General features: G+C 37.4%; 3 protein-coding genes and 1 non-coding gene across 4 annotated transcripts; all 4 read left to right on the forward strand.

Moving 5' to 3' along the window:
* Positions 1-1,749: 1,749 nt before the first annotated feature.
* LOC140613388 (olfactory receptor 5D13-like) lies at positions 1,750-2,700 on the forward strand. Its single transcript, XM_072791917.1, has one exon. The coding sequence runs from the start codon at positions 1,750-1,752 to the stop codon at positions 2,698-2,700; it is 951 nt and encodes a 316-aa protein (XP_072648018.1).
* Positions 2,701-5,340: 2,640 nt separating this feature from the next.
* On the forward strand, positions 5,341-5,442 carry LOC140613675 (U6 spliceosomal RNA). The gene has a single exon (XR_012014567.1). It is a non-coding gene; the product is annotated as a U6 spliceosomal RNA (small nuclear RNA).
* Positions 5,443-10,163: 4,721 nt separating this feature from the next.
* LOC140613618 (olfactory receptor 5D13-like) lies at positions 10,164-11,108 on the forward strand. Its single transcript, XM_072792050.1, has one exon. It carries the CDS (start codon positions 10,164-10,166, stop codon positions 11,106-11,108), a length of 945 nt encoding a protein of 314 aa, XP_072648151.1.
* A 7,750-nt stretch (positions 11,109-18,858) lies between these two features.
* On the forward strand, positions 18,859-19,770 carry OR5D14 (olfactory receptor family 5 subfamily D member 14). The gene has a single exon (XM_072791918.1). It carries the CDS (start codon positions 18,859-18,861, stop codon positions 19,768-19,770), a length of 912 nt encoding a protein of 303 aa, XP_072648019.1.
* Positions 19,771-21,724: the final 1,954 nt, after the last annotated feature.

A 21,724-nucleotide genomic window follows, 5' to 3' on the forward strand; every position in this document is an offset into this window, starting at 1 on the left:
TTTCAGGTCAGTTCATTTCTTTTTTTCGGTAGCTTTCAATTTATGTGGAAAACATGGAGCTCCAGCTCATATAGATTATTCCAAGAATTATACACAGTCCCTTTTTGTGGTCAGGGACATTTTAATGTTCACTAACAAGCCATAAAGTGTTCCTGATGAATAAATCCTGTATTACAGAAACTGGCAGCAGTGAGCAATGGTGAAGTTACAGAAAATTATGGAGTATTTGTTGATTTTGTAATCCTGCAGGCCTAGTCTCAGTTTGAAGATAAACCTAATCTTAACGCATTGATTTTCACCAAAATCATTTGAAAATGCTAGGGTTGGGATACCAAGTCTTTTTCTTGAACACATTTTTGTTATTGACCTAATAATTTGCCAATAAGCCAAAACGGTAGTAGCAATCTCCCTAATAAACCAGGGTTTTGCTAATATGGTCAAATGTTGAAGGGAACACATTTATTAAAATAGTCTGAATAATAATGGATGTTTAGACTATATCTGCCTTATCCCACCTACTGCTGGAAAGAATATGCTGATGATGGATACTCCATGTGTAGGGTTTCTTGAGGTACGTGTAAAGGTAGGTACTCATGTTGCTGAGTCTGGAACCTGATTCTTCCAGGCAAACTAAGATGACACAGATAACTCACCTAATTCTGTTGTCAAGACATAGACGTGGGACCTTTCACTTTGTGTGCCTACTTCTCTTACTTCCTAATTTTTCCCAAGTTTGCCTCATTATAAGAGAGGGCTTACTTCTATTGGTCAAAAACATGTGTAATTTTCATTGTGTCATAGAACATATTTTATATGGAGCTATTGTTACTGAATATAAGATACTTCTGTTTCTCAAAAAAGTATGTATATACAATTTAATTATGTATTTATGATTTTAAAATATATAACAGAATGGATGACCTAAGGCACATTAATAGTTCATGAAATATGAATTAAATTTAATTAATAAACAAATACATGCTGACCAAAATGTTAATAGGAGACCTACAAAACTGCTTCTGGAGGCAGGACACCCATAGTGGAAGTTTTGATGGAAACCAGATGCTCATTCATGAATAGGTCTGTAATGGATTGTCAAGCATTAGGTGGATGGTACAGACTAGATACATTTTAAGGTTTATTCCAACTCCTAAATTCCAGGAGTATTTAATCCTGGATAATGCCTAGAAAACACTAAATAGATAAAAACCATTAATACTGAGGTTTATGTGGCACCATTTGCAATGCCAAGTGATCTTGACCCTTGATATAATACTTAGAACCATAACAAAGTATTCTGTGCTACTTTTCTGCCTCTCTCCCTCCCATTTTGTACAATTCCTTTCATGCTCTAAATTTATATTTCAGTTCAGCAGTAATGATACTAACAAGGGATGAATTTTAAATAATAAAATTATTAATATATATATATATATATTTCATATACCAGTGATCCCCATAATTTAGCAGGCATCAAAATCACCTGGAGAACTGGTTAAATCAAGAATAGCGAGCCCCATCCTAGAGTGTCTGATTCAGAGTGCTGGTGATAGGGTTAGAGAATTTGCAGCCCTAACAACTTGTCAGGTGCTCATGCTTCTGTTGATTTGGGGGACTGACCATACTTTGAAAGTCACCATCCTATATCAACTTCACAGAGGCATATGAAGCCTCTTAGTTCTCTGGTTCACCTTCCCATTCAGTTCTACTTTTCAGAAATAACTTTTGGTTCTTTATTCAACAGGAATCATGATGTTACCTGAAGGAAATCAAAGTATCATACCCACATTTATTCTCTTGGGTTTTTCAGAATACCCAACACTCCGGGTTCCTCTCTTCCTGGTTTTCTTGTCTATCTATATGGTCACTACTGTGGGAAATTTGGGCATGATAATAATTATCAAGATCAATCCTAAATTCCACACGGTCATGTACTTTTTCCTCAGCCACTTGTCCTTTGTAGATTTCTGTTATTCCACTGTAGTTACACCTAAATTGTTGGAGAACTTGACTGTGGAAGACAGAACCATCTCCTTTTCTGGTTGTATTATGCAATTTTGCTTTGCTTGCTTATTTGGAGTCACGGAAACTTTTATGTTAGCAGCGATGGCCTATGACCGTTTTGTAGCAGTTTGTAACCCCTTGCTGTATACCACTACTATGTCTCAGAAGCTTTGCACTCTGCTGGTAGCTGGGTCTTACTCATGGGGTATAGTCTGTTCCATGACACTCACATATTTTCTTCTTGCATTATCCTATTGTGAGTCTAGCATCATAAATAATTTCATCTGTGACCATTCTGTAATTGTTTCTGTCTCCTGTTCAGACCCTTATATCAGCCAGATGCTGTGTTTTATTATTGCCGTATTCAATGAGGTGAGCAGCCTGATGATTATTCTGATGTCTTATATACTCATTTTTATCACTGTTATGAAGATGCCTTCTGCAAGTGGGCGCCGGAAAACCTTTTCCACCTGTGCCTCTCACCTGACAGCCATCACCATATTCCATGGGACCATCCTTTTCCTTTACTGTGTCCCTAATCCTAAAACTTCTTGGCTCACCGTTAAAGTGGCATCTGTGTTTTACACAGTGGTGATTCCCATGCTGAATCCCTTGATCTACAGCCTTAGGAACAAAGCTGTGAAAGACACATTCAGAAGACTAGTGGTAGCAAAATTGCTTTGTCACTTAATATAATATTGTTAGATTCGTTACTTTATTTCTGAAAAAAAAACCTGATTTACGATGCTAGAGATTGTCCAACTCTTATAGTGTAGTTGATGATTAAAATCACTTTTTAAGGCTATGAGTTAATATGTCTATGGTTGTACATTTTACAAATATTGATTTTTGTGTATATTAATTTTAGTGAAATATCTCCAGACATGTAAACCAAAATTAAAAAATAAAATTATTTGATTGTATTATGTAATATTTGTAATTTTTAAAAACATTTTAACAGATTGTATAATTTTATATGTATGTTTCCAAAATAAAACTAATTGCCAGTTCATCAAATATATGCAGATCTAGAATGGTTCCCCTAGAATTGCAATCAGGCTGCTCCTATTCTAGAAATGGCTTTAGCAGTGTTTCAGCTCACTGCACCTCATGTCAGCCAAACTTTTGCTATTTGTGGTATTGAATTGTAGAAGCTGACTTTTATTTGAGAACATTTAATGGATCCAAGCATATCTGGTGCTTCAAATTTCTTTGGATAGGTCATTATAATTCAATGGAAAAAATGATGATTTTCAACATGCAGTGCGGAGAGACTAGATATCCATAAGGATGAAGGAGGCTTAACTCTTTTTTTTTTTGTTAATTTGTGAGGGACATAGAGAGCCAGAGATATAGGCAGAGGGAGAAGCAGGCTCCTCACAGGGAGCCTGATGCGGGACTCCATCCCAGGACCTCGGGATCACACCCTGAGGGTAAGACAGACGCTCAACCACTGAGCCACCCAGACGTCTCAAGGAGGCTTAACTCTTCCCTCATACCACACACAGAGATTAACTTGAATTCAGTGAAATGGATCAAAGTTCTGAACATAAAATTAAAACTAGAAAATTTTAGAGTAAAACAAAGAAAATATTGTTTGAAATTAGGGGTGCTAATTTTTTTAGATAAAATACAAAACTGATGGATCTTCAAAAAACTGATAAAAAAAACTTCATCAACCTAAAAATCTGTTGTAAAGGGGCACCTGGGTCTGTGCAGTGTCTGTCTTTTATTTTTTCAGAATTAATAACAATTTGAAAATCACTCTTTTATAAACAAACCGCACCCTTACTTTGAATCTCAAAAGGATAATTACATGGATACTTTTATGCCTCATCAGTACAGTTATCAAAATCTTGGTATAAGAAGGTCATCAAAGGTAAAATGCAGGAGATTTACATACTTCAGCACTTGTATCTATATAGTAGCATATTTTCTTTACATAAATCAATATAAATTTCTCCCTGTTAATGTGACAAAAATATTCCATATCTTTCTTGCCATCTCCTGTCTACCTCTGAGAGGTCTATAGAGACAGCTCTTCATGAAAGAAAAGCTAGTCCTTCTATAAAAATCACTTTTGAAAGGAACAAAGTCAAAAAAATTAATGAAAGCGTGGGGACACTTGGGTGGCTCAGCAGTTGAGCATCTGCCTTTGGCTCAGGTCATGACCCCGGGATCTTGGGATTGAGTCCCTCATCAGGTTCCCCACGGGGAGACTTTTCCCTCTGCCTATATGTGTCTCTCATGAATAAATAAATAAAATCTTTAATAAAAAGTTTATAAAAGGGCAAAAGTTTCTGTTATACGTTGCTTTACTTACTCTTCTATTCCATATATTAATGCATACACCAGACAGAACAATTTTCTCTTCAGTTAAATACAGTGGATTTCATTTCTCATGGATGAATAGCTAGAAAGTGAATTGTTAAAGTGTGTGGGAAGTGTTCATATAAATTCAGAAGACACAGATACACTGTTTTGTTTTAATTAATTAATTAATTTATGATAGTCACACAGAGAGAGAGAGAGAAGCAGAAACATAGGCAGAGGGAGAAGCAGGCTCCATGCACTGTGAGCCTGACAGGGGATTCGATCCCGGGTCTCCCGGATCGTGCCCTGGGCCAAAGGCAGGCACTAAACCACTGCGCCACCCAGGGATCCCAGCTACACTGTTTTAAAGTCATTCTATCTTTTACCCCCATCTGAAATAGGTGAGCACACTACTTGCTCCACATTTTCACCAATATATAACATTTCAGGCTTCTTTATATTGGGCATCCATACTGATGAGCAGTGGTATATCACTGTGTTTTTAATAAGAATTTCACTGATGATTAATGATGTTTATTATCTTTTCCTGCATCTATATATGATTAGTATGTCTGGTTTTGTCACATGTCAGCTTAAATATTTCATTTTTAACTAGATTGTCCATTATTTTGAGTATAAAGAGTTTTTTATATGTTCTACAAACAAATACTTTGCATACATGTATATATACACATACATATATGTACATGTGGCACACATATATATATGGCAAATATTTAATCCCAGCCTGTGGCTTACATTTTTATTTTCTTAGCAGTATCTTTTACCACTAAGAAACTTTATAACAGATTTTTTTTTTTTTTAAGACAGTATTTATTCATGAGAGACAGAGAGAGAGAGGCAGAGTAAATTGGTCAGGGAGAGAAAACAGGTATGTTTGGCTTTAAACAGAGGAAAATTAGAAGAATGATTTGTCATAAAAGTCCTAGAAGGCCTGCTGATATAAAAGGGAAAAGAAGCCTTCTGGTGATTAGCAAAGAAACCATCAAAATCAGCCATCCTGTGCTCTCTTTGGCAGCACATATACTAAAATTGGAACGATACAGAGAGGATTAGCATGGCCCCTGTGCAAGGATGACACGCAAAACCAGCCATCCTGTGATTCACTCCTGTTCCTCAAGTGTGGTTGGCTTTTGATTGAGAACTAAGCAGTATGTAGTTCTCTCAGATCTGAAAGTGGGCAATAGTTGTGCTCCATCTTTCTGGTATTGGAGTGTAGTTCTTCCTTCTGCTGCCCCATGCAGCTTAATAGCCCGACAAACATTATGAAGGGAGAGATGTGAGATGGTCAAGCCCTTGTGGAAGGTCTCAATTCTCTAGTGAGATTTTTTTATTTATTTTTTTTCCTTAAGCACCATGAAATTTCTGTAGGGCGTTTCAGTCTACCTTTCTGGTTCAGATACCCAGCCTTCCACAGAATCCTAGAACACAATAAATGCTCTGTAGGGAAAATTGGTCATGAGTTTAGGGTTTCTTTAGTTTTTAATGTATCGTAAATTCTTAGATAAATTTATTAGATAAATTTCTCTTGTGTCTACACAGCACAGCTAGATTATTTTCTCAGTCTTGTCCCTCTGCAAGGGCCAAACCTGCTCAGCCTGTTCCCAGAACCAGCAGAAATCTGAATGTGAAGGAAAAAGCTTGTGACTGTCAGGAAAAAAAGTCATAAGAAGACTTCTTCAAGTAGAGCAAAACCAGATGCATTTTGGAAAATAACCACAGACCATGGAAAACAATCAAATAGTAGCCTTTGTGCAGACAAATATGGCTTAAGACACTTTGTGTGCAATCATTGATTTGCCAAATGTATTATTTTCCTTTCTAATTTCATTTATTTTTCATTCTTTACAATTTATTTATTTATTTATTAGAAAGAGAGAGAATGAGATGTGTGTGAGCAGAGGAGGGGCAGAGGAACTCCCAAGCAGACTTCCCGTTGATTAAGGAAGTGAGGTTCTATTTCATGTCCTGAGCCGAAATCAAGAATCAGATGTTTAACTGACTAAGCCACTCAGGTGCCTCCCCCTTTCTAATTTTAAAAGGAAATCAGAAACAATTCACATTCCCAGAGCAGAGAGGTGTCAGTGGTGGGAAGCAGAGGCAGTGTAGGAGTGATGCCAATCTCAGTGGGAGAATAACAATGAAGACCCCAGGGATCCTGGAGCAAGACCATGTCATCTACAGTAAATAATTCTACTCCTTGTGATTAATAGCCTCTGTTATGTTGGGGTTCCGGTAGAGTCGCCCAAGAGTTGGTCAGGTTGTCAGGGGCCCAGGGAAAGTGTTAAATGGATCTAACAGGGTAACATCTGGGTAAAGTAGAACTAATGGATTGGTTGACACCCACTGGTTTTAGAAAGAAACAAACTTTCAAAATACATTTGTGATTTTTAAGAATATATGGACACAAAAAATTGTATTAATATAACCTTGGAAGAATAGATTTTCCATATTTTAAAAATTTAGTTTCAATGGGGTAAATAAGAATTTCCATGGACAAAAATGACTATTTAATGTCAAATGAAAATGCTAGAATCCAAATTATGTTGTTTATACATCTCAAGACAAACACATTATGCAGAGAAAAAGAGAAAAATCACATAGCAAATGTTAACAGTAGTTATCGCTGAATGGTTTCATATTGGATGGTTTATCCTTCTTGTGTTTACTGTAGTCACCATATTTTCTAAGTCAATTTGTATATTTTCTATAATTATGTTTATAGAGGAAATTCGTGAGGTAGGCTTGATGAAACATTGTCTCCTATGATTTAGAAGAAATTGCATTCTTGTAAAATGCCACACAAGCTAGCATTTAATCCGATTTCTGAGTTTCTTGATGTGAAAAAGAAATAGTTCAGTACAAATTCTCTAGGGTCTGAATCCCTGAGGTCATGTAGGCATACATAAACCCTACATCTTGTTCCTATGAGTCAGATTCTCTCTCTCTCTCTCTCTCTCTTGCTCTCCTTTCCTCCATCCCTCTTACCTGTCTCTGAGTTAGTTTTTCTGGATACTAAAAAGAAAAACATTCCTGTCACATTAATTAAACATTATTGTCTACTCCTGCAATATTTACCAACTTCTCAATATTTTTAATAATGTTTGAATTCTGAGTGGAAACTTTCTTGGATACTCTTAATAACAGGGACAGGATCTTCAGGTGAGTTGATCTCAGGTAGGCTGATATATTTTGTGTAGTCTTTTATTTATATGGAGGACATTGAAGTCCTACAACCTTTGAGACAGGGAACATTCCTCGTTAGTCTAAATGTTATGGTATCTCTGGAGTTCATCTTTCTAAAAGCTCATATTGTTGAGCTTTGATTTCTTCCCTCTTCTCTAGAGTATCACCCACATTTTCACCTTGAGGATATCCACCATGTGCCTAGCATAGTATAGTCACACCGAGAATTTAAGAAAAATATTATAAATCTGAGATTGTCCTCAACATCTCAAGATTTCATAGAAAGAGATAAGAATCATATGTATAACATAAGAGTGAACACAACAGGTCATGAAATTTTGATTTTTGTAATGTCTGTAGGTATGCCAAGAAGGTGGAAAATATTGCTGGAGTAAAAAGGAAAGGTTTCTTTGTGATAGTAGTTTTCACTTAACGCTGCATTTGTTGCAAGCGGGGCATCAGTAAACCAGAGAAAAGAGGTTATGTCAGGTCAAAGAAAAATCAAGTAAGCCAGATAAATGGCCATGTGTTATCAGCTGAGGATATTGGCATGAAACAAGGTTGGGTGCTAGGGAATGGCTAGGGTCAGGTTTTAGGGAAAACTGAGCAGAGACATTTAGATTTGATGAATTAACTAATGGAAAGAAATCCGAGTTTTCAGAGCTAAAGAGGGTCCTAACAACTACAGTAATCAAGGGAAGAGGAATTTGATGTTCTCGCCACACAAGCTAGCAGCACTACGGGAAGGCTGGCTGTGCCTCGGCGGCTATAATCCGCCTGAGCAATGATGACAGTTTGCTAAATTCCCACAGGTGCCAACCTGAGAATAGGAAGGGAGGATAAGAAAGTATCAGACAATAATGAGAAAGCAAAGGGGGAAACAGAGAGAACTTACTGAAGGACGGTAATTGGCAAAAATAAGAGAAACAGGGTGAAGAGGAGACTCAGGAAGGAAAACTGGGCTTTCCCGTGGAGTCTCAAATTATACCCACGTGTCTATTGTTGCCCACTTTGGCCCTTGATCTGTTTCTTAGATTATTTTTAATAATATTAATTAGTCATAACACTAAGAATTTTTTTAAAAGAGGGAGAGTGCATAATAAACCCACATCGCCCGGATTCCATAATTTTCAGACTCTGTGGTAAGTACATGAACATCATTTCCTAATTCAATACTTAGACACTAGTACAATATGTATCATCACTTCATTATTACTGACAAAATTGAGGCTCAGAGAATTTGAGTAATTCACCAAAGATTACATAGTAAATGACAAACCCTGAAATTGAATTTAAATCTAGGTTCCAAGCACATGCTTCTTTCATTAGCTCTTTGTCACTCTCCCACCCGTTCCTTTTCTGCACACAGAAAATACATTTTCTTAAGTATCAACAAATAGCATTTAGTGATGAAGGAGGTAATAGTTTTTAAAAACTAAAATAGTGTCTTTATTTATGAGAATCATGCTAATACAGGCTTTTTAAATCTAAACATTTCAAACATGTGCCTGTTACTGGTTAATTTATTTTTTTAGTTACTGTTAAATGATTAAAGATACTTATGTGGTTATAAACTGCTTGTGAACACAAGGTGCTTTGCTTTCTCAAAATAACAGGTACAAATAAACAAAGACTGTATGACTCACAACAAGGTAATCATATATGTGGCTTTAATCAAAACCAATGTCCCCACTAGAAATTTTCCGGGTGATTATGTAACCATAGGTGTTTACTGCCTTATTCTCTAGCTGGAGAGGCTTGAGCAAAACACATTTTAAGTTGCTCTCCAATTCAGATATTCTTCAAGTATTTGATATTATTATGAATAATAACATTTTCAGATTAAATACTAATAGTTACAAGGTAGAATTATGGAATCTAGATGAGTGTGTCGAAAGCATCGGTGACGCTAAGTGAGAATATAGTTAAGTAGGAAAGAAAATGCTGGACTGAGGGGACTGCATGACACAAATGCAACTTTATTTATTTTACCAGGCTACTACATTGTTTTTGGAACACTGAGGAGATTATTGTAACATTTGGATAGAATCAGTGGAAAGCTTGAGCATAAGGAGGCAGGACTATGTTCTGTCTATATCCCCGTATTTTTTGAAAACTTGAAAATTCTTGTGGTGGCTTCTAAGGGCTGCCTTCCCTATGAGCTTCCATTTGAACGTCCTGACTGTAGAGGTATTATTGCCCCTAACGTTTTACTTCTGATCCTTCTTTTAAAATTTTGAGTGCTAAGTTTATTTGCATTGTTATGTTAGTGAACTGAAAAAGCACACATCCTCAGAATGACAGAACTGTGAAAGATACATATTTTCTACAACAATGTACAGTAGTTTTCTCTCTGTCCCTAAATTAATTCATGTTCTTTTACTCAGGATCAATTTCATAACCCCTGCTCGTAAGCCGTGTAACCTCAAACAAGTTCCTTAACTTTAGTAAGTTCCTGTCCTTAAGTAAAATATGAGACTACTTGTTTTACAATTCACAGTGTTATTGGAAGATCAGAATCAATATATTTTAATATTTTAGCACAATATCTGCCACATGGCAAATGTCATAGAAATGTGCGATTGTTGTTATCATTGCTACTATTTTATTTTATTTCAGGTCTTTCTCCGACAACCATCATGTTGTTAGCAGAAGGCAATCAGAGTGTTGGAGCCACATTCACCCTCTTGGGCTTCTCGGAATATCCAGACTTCCAGGTTCCCTTGCTATTGGTGTTCTTGACCATCTACACAGTCACTGTGGTAGGGAACCTGGGCATGATCATGATCATCAGGGTCAGTCCCCGACTCCACACCCCCATGTACTTTTTCCTCAGCCACTTGTCCTTTGTCGATTTCTGTTATTCCACCACAGTTACACCCAAACTGTTGGAGAATTTGGTTGTGGAAGACAGATCCATCTCCTTCGTAGGCTGCATCATGCAGTTCTTCTTGGCTTGTGTATGTGCGGTGGCAGAAACATTCATGTTGGCAGTGATGGCCTATGACCGATTTGTGGCTGTTTGTAACCCTCTACTCTACACGGTTGTCATGTCCCAGAAGCTGTGTGCGTTGTTAGTGGCGGGGCCCTACATATGGGGTATAGCCTCTTCCCTGACACTCACCTGTTTTCTCCTGACATTATCCTTCTGTGGGTCTAATATCATAAATAATTTTGTCTGTGAGCACTCTGTCATTGTCTCTGTCTCCTGCTCTGACCCCTACATCAGCCAAATGCTTTGTTTTGTCATTGCCATATTCAACGAAGTCAGCAGCCTGGTCATCATTTTCACTACTTATATTTTCATTTTTGTCACAGTCATAAAAATGTCTTCTGCTGGTGGGCGCCAAAAAGCCTTCTCCACTTGTGCCTCCCACCTGACTGCCATCACCATCTTCCATGGGACTATCCTGTTCCTTTATTGTGTACCCAACTCCCAAAACTCATGGCTCATAGTCAAAATAGGTTCTTTATTTTATACAGTGGTGATTCCTATGCTGAACCCTCTGATCTATAGCCTCCGAAATAAAGACGTGAAGGAGAGTGTCAAGAAGTTAATAAATCACTCAATACAAGTTTGTTGAAGATTTGTATTTCCATCAGAGGTTTGATTTATTGTATTGAGAATTGTTTGATGCTTCTTGTAGAGAAGATGACTTAAATTGTTTAGTCAATTCACTGGATTTTAAAATCTATTGTTGTAATAAGCCACTTTTTTGGTCATTTGATTTCTGTTCACTTAAATGTTTAGTAAAAGAGCCATGAATCATATGTGAAGTAACATAGTGTTGTGAGTTGAAAAGCATCCCTTAAAATATCCATGCACATCCAGAAGCTCAGAATGTAACCTCATTTGAGGGCGGCCCAGGTGGCTCAGCGGTATAGCACTGCCTTCAGCCCAGGTCATGATCCTGGAGACCCGGAATCGAGTCCCATGTCAGGCTTCCTGCCTGGAGCCTGCTTCTTCCTCTGCCTATGTCTCTGCCTCTCTCTTTGTTTCTCTCCTGAATAAATAAATAAAATCTTAAAAAAAAAAAAAAAAAGAATGTAACCTCATTTGAAAAATAGGATCTTTGTAGATGTAATTAAGATAATGATTGAGGTGAGATCACACTGGATTAGGGCAGGCCCTAAATCCAGTGAGGATGTCCTTATAAGAAACAGAAAAAACAAGACATAGAGAAGGCTTTGTGAAGATTGGGATTTTGTTGCTACCAATCAGGGCGCCCTAGGAGGATGCAAGGAAGGACTCTCCCCTAGCATCTTCAGGGGGAGCATGACCCTACTTGCACCTTGATTTCAGGCTTCTAGTCTCAAGAACTATGAAGCAATGCATTTCCATTGGTTTAAGCCACCACATTTATGATAATTTAGTGCAGCAACTCTAAGAAACTTATTCAAAGGTAAATATCAGACCATAAAATCCAAATCTCTTGAATTGCCTATTGGCATGGTAAATCACTTTTGAACTCTTCTTCAGTACTATATAAGCAATTGAGAATATTAAGGTTATGGAGGATTTCTGAAAAGTGGTAGCCAAGTAGGAATGTAAATATGGAAGAATTAGTTAATGAGCCTGGAGGTGCTCTTTCTAAGACCTGGCCGACTTCTTTGCTCCTTCTTCCAAGAGCCTCTTGTACTTTTATTATAGTATAGGAAGTGATGTGAAACATGATAACTTTAAATATCAAGTAAAAGTTATTTTACATGAATTTATAAAAGGACTACCAAAGGGACTAAAAACAAAAACAAAAACAAAAAAATCAGATCAGTTATCTCACAGGTCTCACACCTGATGTGTCAAACCTGATTTCGTAGATGCTGTTTACTAACATTGTGAATGTTGTACTACATTTCAAGCATAGTTTGTATGATTCCTGTTTTGCTTTTAAGGTTAATCTTTAGTTAATTGCACATTTTACTTGCTGGTATCGCATCATCTGCCAGACAAAATGGCATGGTTGCAACTGCTTTGATTGAAATGTTCTCTAAAATTGATTATTCAGGGGCACCTGGGTAGCTCAGTTGGTCAAGCAAGCGTCTGCCTTCAGCTCAGTGTTCTGGGATTCCTGGGACTGAGTTCCCAGTTGGGGCTCCCTGCTTAGTAAGGAGTCCGGTTCCCCCTCTCCCTCTGCTCCTTCCTGCCTCATGCTCTCTCTCGCCTCCTCACTTTCTCAAATAAATAAATAAATAAATAAATAAATAAAATCTTAAAATAATCAATTATTCCTTTGTTGGTTTTAACCCAGTGACTGACTTAGGGAAAAAAAATAAAATAAAAATGCTATGTTTGTTTCTTTCTTGCTAATCATGGTTTGTATCACACAAGGTTCCCAGGGTATACACTGCAGATATGCAATATTGTTGCTCTATATCTCCTTAAAGATAATAATAATTGCATCTCCAAAAGCAGGTGTGCTTACCTTAAATATGACTTTTTAATTTCATCTTATACTGCAAACATAACAAGAACCTTGGTTTTACATGTGAAAACAAATAATTATGAAACATAAAATAAGTAGGTACCCTACTTTTAATTTTCCTCACTTACAAATTAGAGATTCCACGTAACTTTACCATATTATTCTGACTAATTGCTAATATACTGTATGGCACAAATTCCAGATTATGCAACTCAAGGTTTGTTTTTCTCTGGGAAATGAAACAACTTTCTGTTTTAATGTACCAGGGAGGACTGTATGATTCTCTTTCTCCATGTGTGTGCAATGTTTTGTTTTTAAAGGATACAAAATAAATACACTCCTCTTCCAACCTTTATGACAAAGTAAGCATTATCAGTCACTACCTTACAGAATTAATTGATTTATTATATACTTTGTGGTACATTGGCTTACCAATGAAGAAAGGATGAATTCTCTTTGTACTTAGGTTGTTTGTGAATAAAAGAGGAAAGGAGGAGATCAGCAACCATGAAGAGAAAGGCAGAAAAAAATACATATGTTCATTTATTTATTTTTAGTTTAGTCATATATCTTGCCAAATCACCAGAACTTCTATTAAGCCAAAGGTATCAAAACTAGTGATTTTTGCACTTTATTCATACAGATCATCTGGGGGGGGGGTATAAAATGCAGATTTTGGTGCAGAGGGCATGTTAGGGGCCCAATATTCTGCATTTCTAATAGATGTCCAAACGATGCTGGTGATAGCAGCCATTAGACCACAGTCTGGGTAGCAAAACTTTAGCCCAACAGATTTTATTTTAAACAAATTCTGCTGGTGTAGACTCATATCTAACTGTGTATGGAGCCCATAGAGCGCCTATAAAATAAACTCCTGTTTCTCCTTTCTTACATTGGCAACGATTTGAATAATCATAAAAATGATTTTAATTATGTTTAAAATAAAAGTGATTTTAATTATGAAACCTTAATAATTGCACAAACTTTGTAACGAGCACAGTTTTGTAAATATATGAAACATTTAAATAGAAAAATAAAAGTTTTGTCATCTTGTGGTCCTAATATACTAGCCTTTTAAAATACCTTTGAATAACTTAAGTCTTTGCAGACAAAGTTTCTGCAAGAGTGAGCCAGGTGAGGAAGAGTAGGACAGGGAATCAGAAAGGTAGGAAACATGATCAAGCAGGGCTTTTTAGCACATTTTAAGAAATTTGGCTTTTACTTCAAATGAAATAGGGAATCACTGCAGGGGTTTATAAGAGTGATTTGGTCTAATTGAAATTTTAAAAGAAAAACCCTGGATGATGTTCAGAACAAGCTGTGAGATGAGAGAAAGGGTAGAAAGGGTAGAAAGTATTTAGAAGTCCATATAGTGCACAAAAGATAATGGATTTTGGTGTTCTCTCTTGCCTTCTAAACCGCATGCAATTCTTTCTCTCTGCATATAAATATTTTTCTATATATTATATTTATATTTTAATTTTTTAATATTAAAGATTTATTTATTTATTTTATAGAGAAAGAAAGAGAGAGTGCAAGAGAGGGGTGTGGGAGGGGCAGAGGGAGAGAGAGAATATTAAGCAGGCTCCATGCCCCAGTATGGAGCCCCATATAGGGCTCGATCTCACAACCCTGAGATCATGACCTGAGTTGAAATCAACAATTGGGAGTTTAACCGATTGAGCCACCCAGGTGCCCCTATATTTTATTTTTTGATATTGTTAACATATAATGTTATATTAGTTTCAGGTGTACAGCATACTGATGTAGCAATTATATACATTGTGAAATGCTCACAATGATAACTATGCTTATCAAGGTGAGCATTTTCCAATTTTGCAAATGTATTTTGTTCTGGAGAAACTCAGGCACATATGCACAAAAAGAGATATACAGAAGTGTTCAGTTGCATGTGGCATATAATGACAAAATTGAAAATAGCCTAATTAGAAATAAAAGGAATGGTCATAGGGGCACCTGGGTGGCTCAGTCAGTTAAGCATCTGCCTTTGGCTCAGGTCATGATCCTGTACTAAACTGTACAAAACTGATCCCAGGGTCCTAGGATCCAGCCCCGCATCCAGTTCCCTGCTCGATGAAGAGCCTACTTCTCACTTTCCCCCCATCCGTGTTTTTTTTTTTTTTTCTCTGTCTCTCTCTTGCTAGCTCTCTCTTTCTCTTAAATAAATAAATAAAATCTTTAAAAAAAATAATGGTTATAATTATATGATTGAACTCTTTACAAGTTAAAATGATTGTATTTTTTTTAAATGATTGTAGTAGAGAAAATGTACCAGTTTGTTTTAAACCTCAGAAATATCCATATCATTTATATACTTTGAAAGTATAACGAATACTATGTATTCTCATGAGTATTCACATAGGTACAAAATGAATTATGTGGGAATGAAAATCACCCAGTTAAAGATGAAATTTTTCAACCAGGGGAGAGAAGGGGCTGAGATAGCAGTAAGTTATGAAAGGTCTTTAATCCAAGCTGTAATGTAATGTTCAAAAAAAAAAAAAAAGCAAATATATACTTTTTTTTATCAGCCACTTAGGGCTTTAAAGTTGAAAGTATAACATGAAGCATATATCATTTGCTGAGGGAACAACACAGAATTTAGTGGCTACAAGCAATGTGTTCTTTCTCACCACTCTGTGGGCTGACTACAGGATTTTTATTTTGAGAGAGAGAATGAGTGGAGAGAGATGGAGAGAGAGAATCTCAAGCAGGCTCTATCCCCAGTGTGGAGCCCAATGCAGTCTTGATCACATGACATTGAGATCATGACCTGAGCGGAAATCAAGGAGCTCCTGACTGCAGGATTCTTCTGTCAGTCTCACTTGGGCTCATCATGTGGCTGCGATCATTCGGGAGCTCCAGCAGGACTTAAAACTTTAAATGACGTCACTCCTCCATTAGGTGACTTAGTGCAGACTGGCTGCAGCACCCCAGTTTCTCCCACAGAGGCTCTTATCTGCTCGTAGGTTACACTAGCTTCCTTATGTGGTGATCTCAGTACAGTTTGTAGAGCCTGGAGGTGGAAGTTGTAAGGCATCTTTGTGCCTCTACTTCAGAATCTATGTAGCATCACTCCCAGTGCTTTTTTTTTTTTTTTTTTTTGGTGAAATGAGTCACAATTCCAGCTTTGTGGATCCATGACTGTGTTCCCTAGTGGAAACATTATTCTTTTTCTGCAGTTCATGGGTTCTTACCAGGAGCATATATTTAGCAGGTGGATCATTAAGGATAGTAGGTATAAAAGCCGCTTCCATTTCTACCCTGAACCCATAAATTCTGGGTCCCACAAATTATTGGAGAAATAGCCATGTATCCTGGTTTCAGACTTAGAGTACATAACACATTCTGGAGGTGATTATTCCAGCCTTCTAAAGTATTGATAACACAGCTTGCCCATTTATAACCAAGTCTAAAAACAGCAACAACAACAAACTACTCCAATGTCACAAGCATACTTCTTGAATTTCTGAATATTAGATGAATTTTTCTTCTTTGCTGTTTTTCTGGAAAACCACAGGGCAGGATTGGAGCCCTACAATGGTTTGTTTTCCTGTGTGGTGCCCGAGTATCATATCACGCAGAAACATCTGAAAATAAGGCCCAGCTGTTTTCTTCCATATTTGGGTTGTCGTCATAGGGAATGACTCATGAGACTACAAGTTCAGGCTTTGAAGGAGAAAGCAATACAACAAGAGTATGGACTGTGGATGGACTGTGGGTATCTGGATCACTTGCTCATGCAATTTACTTCTGTCTTCAGGAACAGGAGTGTTGCTAACTGCTGCGCATGCCTAATGTTATGGATTAGTGAGATAGACAACACCCAGTTCATGATGGAGAGTGTAGGTTGCAGAGTAACTTGGTAGCCTCCTGTCACGTCCTTCAGTCTTTATTAGGCTCCAAGAAAAAATCAGAAGCTGTTTCTCAAAAGGTGAATAGCTATCTGCAAAGGAAGTTAATGCTTTGCTTTAAAATTCTAAAGGTGTGATTTCTTTTTTAAAAAAAACTATTTATTTATTCATGAGAAACATGGAGAGAGAGAGGCAGACACACGGGCAGAGGGAGAAGCAGCCTCCCTGCAAGGAGCCCAATGAGGACTCGATCCCAGGACCCCGGGATCACACCCTGAGCCAAAGACAGACGCTCAACCACTGAGCCACGAGGCATCCCTTAAAGACATGATTTCTAATTCACTATCGAGGCTTATCCAAAATTCTGAATAACTCGTTGTTTGCAAATACAGCTCAATGGTAGTTACGTAGGTTGGGTCATGTGGTGAAAATAGCACAGCAGCTGGCTCACAGACTAGACTTGTTAGAGTTTTCTCTTGTTTCAGGACCCACTCAAAAAGGACAGGTTTTTGGGTAACTTTGTAAATGGGTAGGAGTAACTTGCCTAAAATTGATATATGGCCTTTGCAAAATCAAGGAGCTCGCTGAACTGAAGCAGGGTTAGGGAAATACTATCTCACCTTAGTTTTTTCATTCATCCAGACGGCATTTTAATTATGTGCCAACAAAGCCTGGTAATCAATTTCAAGCTGCAATTTTTCCATGTAATTTCAAGGAAATTTTAGTCATTAAAAATTCTACACATCACCTGGCTTTTGGCTTAATTACCTGTTTTGATGCTTGTGAGGAATAAGTTGCTAGTGATTCTCTAGAGTTTGAGTCCCCAGGGCTACAGGGTTAGATACAACAGCCTTGGTGGCCCAGTCATACTCAGCTTACAGAGAAACAGGGGGTAGTGGTCTGTTTCTCTGTAGCAGGTAGGTTTATTTAGGTTTTCTGCAAAATGGTGGGGATATCATTTTCCTGATATGGTAACTAGGGCCTTCTTTTATTTTATTTTTCATATTAAGTCACTGTAAGCCAGTGAAGCTGATTGTGAAGCCAACAATATTAATGAAATTAGCACTCTTGGAAAGTTAACACTCATGGAAACATTTGGCTTTAAGTCAATTTCCAATCATTTTACAAAAAAAAAAAAAAAATAGAATAAACTTACCAGCTGGAAATAGGTATTTATTCATATCCTCTTTAAATACACCTGAAGTTGGCATATAAACATTCTCGCAAAAATGAGAATGTGTTAATTCTGAGAGGACTCCTACCTGGTGAATCTTGGGGCCCATAAGACTTATCTATACAATGCCTGACCTATAAAAGAAGCTAACATTTTGGGTCTAAATCTTAATAAAGTGTACGTTCCCCTCACAAGTCAAAAGGATGCATTGTCCTTCTGAATCCTCAGGAACTCACCTATTTGATGAGAGAAGCAGCCTTTACTAAACAAAAGATATTAAGATAGGATTGCTATGCTATTTCCTAGATTTCTCTAACATTTTGCTTTGACCTTAGATTTTGTTTTGTTTTGTTTTGCTGTGACCTTAGAAAAGAAACATACCCTCTTAAAGATTTTAACTGATTTGTGTGTATAGGTAAAGTATAATAGCAATATATGTTCAAGGGCAAACTGTTCACATTTTTTTCAGACTCTTTCACTAGTTTATGCATCTACGTGCAAACTTTTACTATCAATTATGTGCATGTTATGCTACTAGAAAATGTGTGAATGTACACACTGCAATATGGTATTTCTTTCTTACGGAAACACAAAGTGCGATGGAAATGCCGAGACATTTCAGAGTCTCAGCTCAGAAACTGCTTATACCCCTAGCAGTGATCTGCATGAGGCATGTTCTGTATGGAAAGGATAACTCTTGCTTCTCTTTTTATGTCTACAAAAAATGTCATGCCTTTTTGTCACTAACTCCACAAAACTTCTCTTTGACGGAAACAACCTCTTCCCCGACACCCCCCTCCCCAACCCCCAATCTCCTTTCAAGGGCACTGTGGTGATGGCTGTAAGAAATCTGAGTGTGGAGATGACCTTTGCCCTCTTGGGTTTCGCGGATTACCCAGAGCTTCAGATTCCTCTCTTCCTCTTGTTTCTGATCATGTACATTATCACCGTGGTAGGAAATCTTGGGATGATAGTAATCATCAAGATTAACCCCAAATTTCACACTCCCATGTACTTTTTCCTCAGCCACCTTTCTTTTGTTGATTTTTGTTACTCTTCCATCGTTACTCCCAAGCTGCTTGAGAACCTGGTCATGGAGGATAAAAACATCTTCTACTTTAGCTGCATGTTGCAGTACTTCTTGTCCTGCACTGCTGTGGTGACGGAATCCTTCCTGCTGGCAGTGATGGCCTATGATCGCTTTGTGGCCATTTGCAACCCTCTGCTTTATTCAGTGGTCATGTCGCAGAGGCTCTGTGCCCTGCTGGTGTCTGGGTCGTATCTCTGGGGTATGTTTGGTCCCTTGGTACTCCTCTGCTATGCTCTCCAGCTAAACTTTTCTGGACATAACACAATCAACCATTTTTTCTGTGAATACACAGCTCTCATTGCTGTCTCCAGCTCAGACATACTCATTCCCCACCTGCTGCCTTTTGGCTTTGCCACTTTCAATGAGGTGAGTACACTGCTGATCATCCTCACTTCATACACTTTTATATTCGTGACTGTACTAAATATCCATTCTGCCAGTGGGCGTCGCAAAGCCTTCTCCACCTGTGCCTCCCACCTGACTGCCATTACCATCTTCCACGGGACCATCCTTTCCCTCTACTGTGTGCCCAACTCCAAAAACTCCAGGCAAACTGTCAAAGTGGCCTCTGTATTTTATACAGTGGTCAACCCTATGCTGAACCCTCTGATCTACAGCCTGAGGAATAAAGATGTGAAAGATGCCCTCCGGAAATTAATAGACACAAAAGTCCCATTCCACTGAACGAATCTCAAAAGATGTTTTTAATCCCAATGAACAATGGGGACAGAGCTCTGTAAAACCCTTAGCATATATTTGCATGAGGTTTTTATATATGACTTTGATGTTAATACATTGTGACTTGGTAAGCTCAAATCCCTTGAAAAAGGGGATTCTTCAAAAAGTTAACTCTTTTGATCCATAAAGCCTCTATTTCTTCAAATTGCCTAAAAAGAAACACATAAAATATTACGAAGCCCAATAGTTGGCTCAATGTGGGAGAATAAAGTTATTGAAGGATCATATTAACTCACCATAGGAAGGTCTTGCTGATTTGTTACTGCATATGAATGAGTTCCTTGCCTTTAAAATCATGTGTGTGGTAGTCACTGAAGCATTGTCTTTGCTGGAAGATGAAGATGGATATCCTGATTCTTTTTTGACACCTTCATTCCCTGGTCTCCTGTATTCTATGAATGGATGGTCTTATACTTCAAACAGCTTGTGTTGAGAAGTCTACAGAGCAAAGACAATTATACCTATTATGCAGATAATGACACAGAGTTTCAAGAAACTAGTCTAGAAATGACTGAATGATCGATCTATGATCAAAGCATCTCAACTCTGTTGACTGTAAATCTGGTCATGATAGACTTTCATGTCCTTTCATGATAGTAAGCTTTCATGATAATAGACTAAGGTGATCAGTCTGAGAGGTCACAGAAGTCTGTGTTGTCTTAGATTATCTGGGATAATCTCTGGAGTCATTTCAATATTCCTACATTATGCTTGGATAGGATTACTCAGAAGGCTGCGTTCCCGGTATTATCAGGTCTGGAAATCTCTACAAGCATAATCTAGTCTAGTTCATATGTATTAGGCCTGGGATGAAGGCAATATATGTTCTACCTGGGAATATTGAGGAATCATTTAAAAATTTCTGTTCTAATATTTATATGAGTGGCTAAACAAGCACAAATATCTGGTAACAAACACTTTAAAAATTAAATTAAATTATAATAGGGGGCAGCCCGAGTGGCTCAGCAGTTTAGCGCCACCTTTAGCTCAAGGCCTGATCCTGAAGTCCCGGGATCCAGTCCCACATCAAGCTCCCTGCATGGAACCTGCTTCTCCCTCTGCCTGTGTCTCTGCCTCTCTCTCTCTCTTTCTCTCTCTCAATCTCTCTCTCTCTTTTTCTCTCTCTGTATCTCTCATGAATAAATAAAATCTCTTAAAAATTATAATAGGAAGGATAACCTTATTTTAAATTTAAAGTTATTGTTATTAAAAACAGTGTCGTATTGGGATAAATAGAGAGCCATATGAGGAAAAAAAGATAAAACTAGATCTTTTCCTTATTTCACACACCAAAAGAGAGTTTTAAAAGCAAGTTTAAAACTTGGATTACATGAATATACACAACTTCTTGACAAAACAACAAAAAAGAGATTAAAATGACAAATGAAAAGCTAAGAAAAAATCACTACTTATGTCACATATAGTAGAGAAAAAATGACAATCTTACAGGAAAATAAACAACCTATATAAAAGGAATAAAAATAGCCTTTAAACATTTGAAGAGTTTTTCAAGCTGACTCAAAATAATAGAAATACAGATGAAATCTGCCCTGAGCTATCACTTCTCACCTATCAGAATGAAAGAAATACAAAAATTTAATGACCTTTCCTATAAGTGAATGCACAGGGAAATAGACATTTAATGCATTGGGGTCAGGAAGATCACATGTTCTATATGATAGAAGCTCCAACTTATATACACATTCATCCTCTTTCAAACATTCATGGTTCTAGGAATCATCCCCCAAAATAGAGTAGCAGAAAAGCTAAAAGTAACGTACTCCCTAGCATTATTCATAATAACAATAGACTGGATGCAATCCAACATAATGGTGGTTAAATATCCTATGGGTCCGGGTAAAAAAGTATCTGGTTGTGAAAATGGGAAGAGGAAGGCTTT

The sequence above is a fragment of the Canis lupus genome, chromosome 21, assembly GCF_048164855.1.
Source record: "Canis lupus baileyi chromosome 21, mCanLup2.hap1, whole genome shotgun sequence".
Taxonomy (NCBI): domain Eukaryota; kingdom Metazoa; phylum Chordata; class Mammalia; order Carnivora; family Canidae; genus Canis; species Canis lupus.